This window comes from Phyllobates terribilis, unplaced genomic scaffold (assembly GCF_046119375.1).
Source record: "Phyllobates terribilis strain yellow unplaced genomic scaffold, ASM4611937v1 Scaffold_8__6_contigs__length_399053987, whole genome shotgun sequence".
NCBI classification, from domain to species: domain Eukaryota; kingdom Metazoa; phylum Chordata; class Amphibia; order Anura; family Dendrobatidae; genus Phyllobates; species Phyllobates terribilis.
Genome location: NW_027362768.1, coordinates 328,064,428 through 328,075,351, shown reverse-complemented (window position 1 = coordinate 328,075,351; position 10,924 = coordinate 328,064,428). Strand labels below are relative to the sequence as shown.

The window sequence follows — 10,924 nt, the reverse complement described above, 5'->3', positions numbered from 1 at the left end:
CTTTTAACCCTTATAGCTCCCTAATAAAAAAAAATTGGGGTTCCAAAATTGTGCTGATGTAAAGTAGACATGTGGGAAATGTTATTTATTAAGTATTTTGTGTGACATATCTCTCTGATTTAAGGGCATAAAAATTCAAATTTTGAAAATTGCTAAATTTTCACCAAATTTCCGTTTTTTTCCACAAATAAACGTAAGTCATATCGAAGAAATTTTACCACAATCATGAAGTACAATATGTCACGAAAAAACTGTCTCAGAATCAGTGAGATCCGTTGAAGCGTTCCAGAGTAATTATCTCATAAAGTGACAGTGGTCAGAATTGTAAAAATTGGCCTGGTCATTAAACATGCAAACCACCCTCGGGAGTAAAGGGGTTAAAGTAAGTCTAATAAATTGTGGACTGTTATGAGATGACAAGCGGAGGCATCCTCATCCCCCTGTCCGCGGATCTAGTACACGCTTTTCTGGTAGATGGCGCTGGCTCCAGAAGCAATGACTGAACCATTCGGATGTCACTGGGCTGCAGAAACCTGATTGGCTGCAGTGGTCAAATGAGTGAAACAGCATATCACCAGACGTGCTGTTCCAGTCACCCCAGCACTGCAGACAATCACTAGATTCAACAGACCTGTGACACCTGGATGGTTCATTTACTGTTTCTGGAGCCAGCGCCAACTACCAGGGGGGTCCGCGCCGAGCCTACGGTCCCGCCAGAATCGGCATCTATTAAGCAGACGATCCAGACTATGACCTTGAACAGGCGTCTCTTTTATTAGAATATCTTAGGCAGGCAATACATTACTATTTCATAATTAACCAGATTTACAAATTATGCCACCATTTGTCAGCAGTCTATCTAGGAAAACAAAGAGGTCTAATAGGAGAATAAAGTGGGGTTTGGTCACTTGCATAGATTCGGCTACGAGACCTGTACACTAATACTGACATATGTGCGGACAGCACCGGACAGAAAACCTTCCCGACTTTCAGGATGAGTATTGGTGATCACCGCCGGGGCGGTGAACGTAACAATTTTGTTCCACATCTCAACCCCTATTTCATGTACTAAGTGCTGAAATAACGGAGATCCACTGCCGGATAAAAGGGGTACCACGCGGTTTCTGGTGGAGTCTGAATGGAGCAGCGGCGGAACGTGCGCCCTACCGATCCACTATGGCACTGACAGATACAGGCGAGCGCTGCACTTGCAGTTTCCGATGCCATCCAGCCTCTTTGCTACCGAGCTTGTAAGTGTCAGGTGGCTAGGAAATCGCCACTTCTGATAGACTGCAGCGGTGGCCGGTAAACTATAAAATTAAAAATCCTTCCTTTCCTGAGAAGAGAGAGGATTTTTAAGAACAAGTAAAAGAGCAAAGTTACTTACTTTTATAAGAACTTTGCAATTTTTATACATTTATGATTTAAAGTATCTCAGCACAAGCGACGCCTCACCTGCCATTACGTTTCCATTTCTCTATCCCGATGTTTTCCCTATTGATCCACGTAACCCGAATATCTCATCACATGAACAGACGGGGAGGGGATGAAGGTCTTAGGTCAGACTTAGCACATTTATAAGACCATAAGCAAAAAGCCAAGACTGCATTTGGTCCTGGACAACCCAGAGAAATCTGTCTTACAGCTTTGGGAAGGATCCTGCTCTGTCCTTACAGGATACAATCCCATTCTTGATCCATTTTGACTCCATGCTATGGCCTTTGTTCACCTCTGCGTTGGAGGAACTTCTAAAACCTCATCGGACCCCAACAAACCTTATTATAAGTCAGTGGGGTCCATTAGGTGTCACCGATGTCCATCACCTGATGGATCTGAACTGGGAAGAGAACCAATTTCATTAATGGCGGCTGCAGATGCAAAGTTTTACCACTAACCATAAACTTTCCAACATTGGAATGTTCTAATACATTACAATTGGTCCCAACCAACCAAAGACGTTGGTGGCCGTGATTGCCCCAAAATTATTGGTTGGATGGGCAAAATTATCCGCCCGCCTATGGCCAACTTGTGCAAACCCATCAGGGAATTCCTTGGCGCCTTTATCTGCCTGGGCGTAATTCCAAAATAACTGATGAAACCAATATGGCGGCACAGGCCAACGATTAGGATCGTGTCGGACGTGATTGGCGGATGATGCGAATGTCACATTAGAAGATTTCTAGCCATGTCTTACAAGATACACCGCCAGTGTCTTCTCCTCAAAGTCTCTCCCGCGATTTGTTCTCAAGGTCAAATTTTTGACCTTCCACGAAAATTTGATCATAAAGGACGAAACTTCAGATTCTCCCTGAAGTTCCAGCACTAATTGTCGGCCTCTTGTACGCGAGTGTCCATATATCAATACTGGGGGGATGGCGGAGGGTAATGTGCATTTCGGGGTGGGAGCAGGGACGTTGCTCCATGTCTAGGCACATGCATACGTGCTGGGGAAGGGGACGATGGAGGAGTCTCGTTAGCGGGGTGATCCAGTTAATAAATAAGGATGTGCGGGTCATCGGGACGCCCGCATCAGTCATCCGTCTTCCTCGCTAGTCTGCAAAAAGTCCAGTTGTGCTCCACGGTGTTCTCATTGGCCCGCTCGCTCATGTGATGCACCCGGGTGTTCCGGATCGTGAAGCCTTGCTTTGTGATATACTCCATCAGGTGGACCCTAAGGGAGACCTCCTGGTGGTAGTCGCACGGCCCGAAAGTAAAAGAGACTTGGCAATCCCGAGTGTCCATCATGTGCTTGTTCCACTTAGTGAAATGGTTGGCGATGCCCTCCAGTAAGGCGTGCACCTTGGTGGTGATCGTCAGCTGGGTGATGATCACGGCCACCGGGTTAGAATACTTGGATAGTTTCCTCGTGCTCGACAGTTCCACCACTTCTTCGAAAGTGTCCGTGGGATACAAAGGTTTGGGGTCGTTGAGGCATTGTATTAAGGGTTCGACCTGGAAGAAATCGGCTTCTTTCCGCAGCAGATCGAACTCTTTGAAGTCTACGGGCAGAGTGAGCTCCGACGTCCGGAGGAAATTCAGGATGTACCGGAAAAGAGATCCGTCGCGGTCGATAAAGTAGTTGCCCTGGGAGTCTCTGGCAGTGGGGAAGTCGCCGCGGAACATCGCGCCCAACATGGAATCCGGATAACGGGTCAGGGTGGAGAGCGAGGTGGTGTACACGTGGCCCCCGACATTCAGCGTCACAGGATCCGTCATCTAAGAGAAAAACTGACGTTATTTAAAGGGACACAGCGATAAAAACTTATTAAAGGGGTTTCCAAGACTGGAGTTGGTGCAAATCGATTCGCGGGACAAGATCCAACGGTGAGAATCGCCTCCTATCTCCTGGCATCCGCGGCTCTTCTATTGACTAGCCAGCCTGGCGCGACGTCACCATTGCGGCGTGATGTTGTGCCAGGACGGCTAATCAAGAGAAGAGCCACAGATGCCGGGAGGAAGGAGGCTGATCTCAGGGGTCCCATCCAGTGACCTCAAAATACTGATGTCTCCGATGGACCTTGCACAAACTTTACTGATCAGATCAGTAGGGATCCGACACTCGGCGCCATCAGATGAACCCACTGTATGGAGCCGGGACCCCACAGCTCCATACACAGTGCAGGGACCCTTTTCTGGTACTGTAGCTCAGCTCCTATTGAAGTGAATGCGAGCTGAGCTACGGTACCCGAATATTACCATTACACAAGGTACAGAGCTGTGGAAGCTGCAAACATTTGCGGCTGCCAAGTGCCAAACCCCCACGAATATGGATGACCCCTCCTAAGCACAGACCAGTAATATCAGAAACCTGGGAAACCCTTTAGTGACAGTATAAGACATCATGACCCCCTCTTTATAAACATGGATGGTCAACCTGGTGCTCTCAGTGAGAAGAATAAAAAAAAGTGTCTGGAGGAGACTTATATCCCGTGAAAAAATAAAATAAAAAAAAGAATTGGGCATATCAAAAACCAACATGCCCAATCTTTTTTTTTTTTTTTTAACCCCCTGGGATTTGCCATTGGGGAAGAATCGGGACACCATCATGCACATTATATGATCAAACTCAACCCATTTGTCTGACTTTCCTCTAATGTGCGTCGCCTGCCCAGAAACCTGCCAAGAAGATCGAGAAAAGTCTTCACTTACTTCGTTCCGCACCATGTACCCCCAGTCTCCATTATCCATTTGATCAAATGACTGATGATTGGAATGAACCCGACGCTTGAATGCTGAGGAATGCATACACCGATCCGGGTCCTGCGCCTTCAAAACACATCAAAAGGATTTCTACATTAGATTAGACTCATTACAGTCTTAAAAGCTGTAGACACCTTTGACACAGGAGGAGATGGTTGTATTTTTGTCAAGAAAAAAAAAACATTTTTTTTTGCAATGTCTACTGCTGATTGCAGAATGAGTTAACTAAGAATCCTTCAGTGAGCTTGTTCTTATAAGAGAGTTTATAACTCTTATCTTCCTTCTTCTGGGCTTCTCTCAGCTGATTCATAACCACAATAGTCCAGCTCAACCTTCCTGTAGACATCAATCAGCAGAAAGGAGCTCAGAAGATGGAAGATAAGAGTTATAAACTCTCTGTAAGGGCTCAGGCAATCTTCCATTCAACACAGTCTATTGCTGGCTGCTGAATGAGTTAATGGAGGATCCTTCAGTGAGCTCATTCTAAGTCTGCGGATCTAAGTCCGGGCACATACGGCAATGCACTTCCTGGCCGTGGGTCTCCTAACCCGAGCAAGACAGCTTCATATATTTCTATGAGGCTGTCTCGCTCGAGTCGGTAGACTCGTGACCAGTCCGGGCCTGGCGGTTCATGCTTGGACCGAGATCCACGCCCGTCAGCATGAGCTCACTGAAAGATTCTCCATTAACTCATTCTGTAACACAGAGGCTATGGAGCAACAGTGCAAAATTTGTAATGAAACCCAATTGCAAACATGATTTTTAGCCAAAAATACATGCATTATAGTAAAAAAAAAAAATTCCAAAAGTGTCCATATCCTTTAAGGAGGAACGTATACCCCACAATACGTCTAGCAATTGTATTTCAATGTTCGTTTATACTTGTAGTCACTGGAGTAATAGAAATCAGTTTTCCATTCACTTGATTTTCTGTGCTGTTATGCAGCAGCGAGTCTGAACAAGCAGACCTGCAGTGTAAAGTATGGAGGAGGAATGGCTCTGGCGCTCCATCGTTGGCAACAACTCAGTTTGCAATATCTGGAGAGTCATTGGAGACATAAAACACCAGAAACACAAAAGATAAAAGAAGAAAGTAAAACAAGCAAAAGATAATAAAAACATAAAGAAAGGATCACGGACCTCAGTGATTATTTGTAGGGTTTTCTCACAACGTCCAGCGCATCAGTCCTCGTCCGAAAGAACGTGTCGATTCAGATATCACAGAGGGATCGAAACCTGGAATAAAAGACGGATGTGATGGAGCGAGAGGTACAGACCACGGACATCTCTGCCGGCAGGAGCACAACCCTTCTAGCTCAGCAGTCATCCATTTCACGCTCTGAAAACCCCATAGGTGCGGTCTCTTCGTATCACTGAGTTAAAGAGGAACCTATCATTTGTCATAAATATGTATTTTTGCTATCTTGTGTAAATGGCGCTGTTCTCCTGAATCCGGCAAGGTTTTTCTTTTGTTCCTGCGCCCCTGCGTTCCTGAGATATGGCCCTTTCTTCATTCTATATCAATTTTGTCTTTTTAATCAAGTGGGCGTGGTCATCAATTCATCACCCCCACTTGGCTAATACTAGATTTACATGTGGGAAAGAAGAGGCCATATCTCAGCAACAGAGAGGCGCAGGAACAAAAGAAAAACATCGCCGGATTCAGGAGAACAGCGGCATTTATACCAGATTAAAAAAAGTTATATCTGAACAGAGGATCTTTTGAGTGGAGAACCCCTTTAAGAAAACATTTTTCAAATTGAAGAAATTCTTGAGATGAGGCCATTTTTCCATTGTAGTCTTGGCCTGATTTTTCACAAATGACTTTTCATTCTTGCCTTGTGGTACTTGTAGCCTTTATTTGCGCCAAATTCGACATGTGGTTCATGAATTTTAGGCAATATCAAAAATGCGCTTTCATTTTGATCTTTAACTTTTTTTTTTGCCGCAAAAAAAATGCCTTTGATGGAAAAAAAAATCCACTGTGCATAAAAAAATAAAAAAAATATATAATAATAATAATAATAATAATAATAATAACTGGGTACTGCTGTACATTTGTGCTAAAATGTTGCGACTTTATAACAAGGCCCACTGGATGAATCAGCTGCCACAGACTGGAAAATAAAAACCATGTGAACAAGAAAAAGAGAAAATATAGATTTCTAAAATCCCTCAAATTGTGCAGCAGGTCGCATGGGCAACCAGATGCTCCAGTCAATTATTCACATGTGGATGTGCAGGAAAATGTAGATTGCTGATGGATCAACTAGGACACAGGAGGATCTACCAACATTAGGAAACAAGTTTGAATGGGGGACTTTTTTGCAACTTGGTTCTCATGATTGCAATGTGACACCTCCCCCCAGCCCTGTTTTTTTGCATTAGGCTGCGATGTAGCAGCACCATGTAGCGATCTGGCCAAAGTTGCTGAACAAAATGGCCAAATCAGAGAGCTCCTGTTAGGACATCAACATGGCGCTTGTATACGGCACAGTACATCACACAGTGAGAATTTCTTCCTGCAGGTGAATGTTTATAGTGGATGAGCTCAGCGACATCATTCATAATTGATGAGAAGACGGCGGCGCCACCCGGGTATGTGTTATGTTCAGTGTTGTGAGATGAAGCCAAATCTGAGCAGATAAAACTACACTATATACCGACCATGAGTGCAGCTCTGGAGTATAATACAGCATGTAATTCAGGATCAGTAACGTATGTACACAGTGACTGCATTAGCAGAATAGTGAGCGCAGCTCTGGAGTATAATACGGGATGTAAGTCAGGATCAGTAACGTAATGTATGTACACAGTGACTGCACCAGCAGAATAGTGAGTGCAGCTCTGGAGTATAATACAGGATCAGTAATGTAATGTATGAATACAGTGACTGCACCAGCAGAATAGTGAGTGCAGCTCTGGAGTATAATACATGATCAGTAATGTAATGTATGTACACAGTGACTGCACCAGCAGAATAGTGAGTGCAGCTCTGGGGTATAATACAGGATCAGTAATGTAATGTATGTACACAGTGACTGCACCAGCAGAATAGTGAGTGCAGCTCTGCAGTATAATACAGGATGTAACTCAGGATCAGTAATGTAATGTATGTACACAGTGACTGCACCAGCAGAATAGGGAGTGCAGCTCTGAAGTATAATACAGTATAATACAGGATCAGTAATGTAATCAGTAATGAGGAGGAGGTGTTGCATTGTATGTTAGAAAAGCGTATATCTGCACAGAGATTGAAGCTTCAGAGACTAGGAGTTCTGTGGAAACTGTTTGGGTAAGAATACAAGGAGAGAACAATGGAAAGGACACCATTGTAGGCATTTACTACAGGCCACCTGGGCAAGCTGAAGATATGGATGAACTCTTTATGCATCAAATGACCAAGTTCTCCAAAAAATATGACGTAGTGGTCATGGGAGATTTCAACTATCCAGACATTTGTTGGGAATCTCTCTCAAGTAAAACTAACAGGTCAAGCAAATTCTTATCCTCTCTTGCTGACAACTTTATCTTCCAAAAGGTAGGGGAGAAAACAAGGGGATCTGCTACTTTGGATCTAATTCTTATAAACAGGGAGGAAATGGTTGAGGAGGTAAAGGTGGCTGGGACCCTAGGAGGCAGCGATCATGCTATTATAGAATTTTGGATAACTAGAGGAGGAAGACATGTGAAGACTCAAACTTCAAGGTTAGATTTTAGAAAGGCAGATTTTAAGAGACTCAGAAAGAGAATAGGAGGGATCCAATGGCTGGATGTCCTTAAGGACAAAAATGTCCAGGAAGGATGGGAAATTTTTAAAAATGAGATTCTCAAAGCACAATCGTTAACAATCCCGAAAAGTAGGAAGAATGGGAAGCATTTAAGGAAACCAGGATGGGTGAACACAGAACTTAAACACATGCTAAAAAGAAAGAAAGAAATGTTTATTAAATGGAAAGAGGGAGGCATATCTAAAGAAGATTATAATGCAGTCTGCAGATCCTGCAGGGCACGTATCAGGTTAGCTAAAGCTGACAATGAATTAAGGCTTGCAAGAGATGTCAAAAGCAATAAAAAAGGATTTTGGGGGTATGTCAAAAGTAAAAGAAAAGTCAAAGATGCTATAGGATTTTTACAGGATGAAAATGGAGAAATGGTAAGAGAGGATGTTGAGAAGGCCGAACTTTTTAATTCCTATTTTGCATCTGTTTTCTCTCAGAAAGAAAATGTAACATCAACTGATCTTCACTGTCCTTTTAAAGGAATAGAGGAATCCAAGTTATCTGTAAACAGAAAGATTGTGAGGGAATATTTAGCTAACATAAATGAGTTCAAGTCTCCAGGTCCAGATGAATTACACCCCAGAGTACTGAAGGAGATCGTAGAAGAAATTTTAGAACCACTCTCCATAATCTTTGAAAATTCTTGGAGAACAGGAGAAGTCCCAGAAGACTGGAGAAGAGCAAATGTTGTTCCTATCTTCAAAAAGGGGAAGAAGGTGGACCCAGGGAACTATAGGCCGGTGAGTCTGACTTCTATACCAGGAAAGATCTTTGAACAAATTATTAAACAACATGTATGTAAGTACATGGATAAGAATGAAGTGATTAACCAGAGTCAGCATGGGTTTGTAACTAACAAGTCATGTCAGACTAACTTAATTTCCTTCTATGACAGAATCACTGACTGGGTGGATCAGGGAAATGCTGTAGATATAGTATATCTTGACTTCAGCAAAGCATTTGACAAAGTATCTCACACCATCCTTATTGAAAAAATGACCAAGTATGCAATGGACCAGGCAACTGTTAGGTGGATTCATAACTGGCTTAGTGATCGGACTCAAAGGGTGGTTGTAAATGGCTTCACATCCAGCTGGATGAATGTCTCAAGTGGGGTACCACAGGGCTCCGTCCTGGGACCTGTATTGTTCAACATCTTTATCAATGATTTAGATGAAGGAATTGAGGGTAAACTGATTAAATTTGCTGATGATACAAAGCTAAGAGGGATAGCTAATACTAGAGAAGAGAGAGAGAGGATTCAAAAAGACCTAAATAAACTGGAGCAGTGGGCAGCAACCAACAGAATGGTTTTTAACAGGGAAAAATGCAAAGTACTACATCTGGGCAATAAAAATGAAAAAAGCATATACAGAATGGGAGGAATAGAGCTAAGCAACAGTACATGTGAAAAAGACTTAGGTATACTAATAGATCATAGACTGAACATGAGTCAACAGTGTGATGCAGCAGCAAAAAAGGCAAATACAATTCTGGGATGTATTAACAGAAGCATACAGTCTAGATCACGTGAAGTCATTATCGGTCTTTACTCCTCTTTGGTCAGACCTCATCTGGAATACTGTGTACAGTTTTGGGCACCACATTTTAAAAAAGACATAGACAAACTGGAGCAAGTTCAGAGAAGAGCGACCAGAATGGTGACTGGTCTGCAAACCATGTCCTATGAGGAACGGTTGCAGGATTTGGGAATGTTTAGCTTGCAAAAAAGAAGACTGAGAGGAGACTTAATAGCTGTCTACAAATATGTCAAGGGCTGTCACATTGTAGAAGGATCATCTTTATTCTCATTTGCACAAGGAAAGACTAGAAGCAATGGGATGAAACTGAATGGGAGGAGACACAGATTAGATATTAGAAAAAACTTTTTGACAGTTAGGGTGATTAATGAGTGGCACAGGCTGCCACGAGAGGTGGTGAGTTCCCCTTCAATGGACGTCTTCAAACAGAGGCTGGACAGACATCTGTCTGAGATGATCTAGTGAATCCTGCTTTGAGCAGGGGGTTGGACCAGATGACCCAGGAGGTCCCTTCCAACTCTACCATTCTATGATTCTATGTATGTACACAGTGACTGCACCAGCAGAATAGTGAGTGCAGCTCTGGAGTATAATACAGGATCAGTAATGTAATGTATGCACACAGTGACTGCACCAGCAGAATAGTGAGTGCAGCTCTGGAGTATAATACAGGATGTAACTCAGGATCAATAATGTAATGTATGTACACAGTGACTGCACCAGCAGAATAGTGAGTGCAGCTCTGGAGTATAATACAGGATGTAACTCAGGATCAATAATGTAATGTATGTACACAGTGACTGCACCAGCAGAATAGTGAGTGCAGCTCTGGAGTATAATACAGGATGTAACTCAGGATCAATAATGTAATGTATGTACACAGCGACTGCACCAGCAGATTAGTGAGTGCCGCTCTGGGGTACAGTGTATTCCAGGAGGACAGATCAGATCGCTGCTCTATGTGCAGCAGATATATATATATATATATAGCCATTGTACAAAAATAATCTTGCAGATCGGTACGATCATAACGATCGGAAGCATCATCTGGATTATGGTGAGATGATGTATAACAGGCAGATGTGTCTCCACTAGGAGGTGACAGTCTGCAGCCACAATGATAGAAAGAGACGATCGGAGCCCATCCCGCCTGCCACCCAGGCCTCACATCCCCGCCCTCACCTGATGCTGTCTGCCGGGGGTGGTGTGATCCCAGCAGGGAGATCCTCAGCTCTGCGATCTCCCCGGTGTGTACAGGAGTAAATCCGAGGCCTGTGTGCCAGACTGCGACTCCTCCTACAGATCCGGGAGAATGATACAAATGCTCCTCTTTGCTTCCCGTACACTTTTTTTTTTTCTATTCCTGCGCTGTGATTGGACGCTGCATGGCAACCATTTCTT

General features: G+C 43.5%; 1 protein-coding gene across 1 annotated transcript; it reads right to left on the bottom strand.

Annotated features, from left to right (window-relative positions):
* Positions 1-752: 752 nt before the first annotated feature.
* Positions 753-10,892, bottom strand: KCTD6 (potassium channel tetramerization domain containing 6). The gene is made up of 4 exons (XM_073644638.1): positions 10,706-10,892; positions 5,341-5,436; positions 4,150-4,266; positions 753-3,216 (listed from the first exon to the last, which is right to left on the bottom strand). The coding sequence occupies exons 3-4, from the start codon at positions 4,243-4,245 to the stop codon at positions 2,530-2,532; spliced, it is 783 nt and encodes a 260-aa protein (XP_073500739.1). The 5' UTR covers positions 4,246-4,266; positions 5,341-5,436; positions 10,706-10,892; the 3' UTR covers positions 753-2,529.
* Positions 10,893-10,924: the final 32 nt, after the last annotated feature.

Bases quoted from the DNA above. Each gene is read 5' to 3' on its own strand.
- KCTD6 (XM_073644638.1), bottom strand. From the start codon at position 4,245: ATGCATTCCTCAGCATTCAAGCGTCGGGTTCATTCCAATCATCAGTCA. The intron at 3,217-4,149 runs GTAAGTGAAGAC...TTTTTCTCTTAG, and splicing joins GGTACATGGTGCGGAACGAA to ATGACGGATCCTGTGACGCT.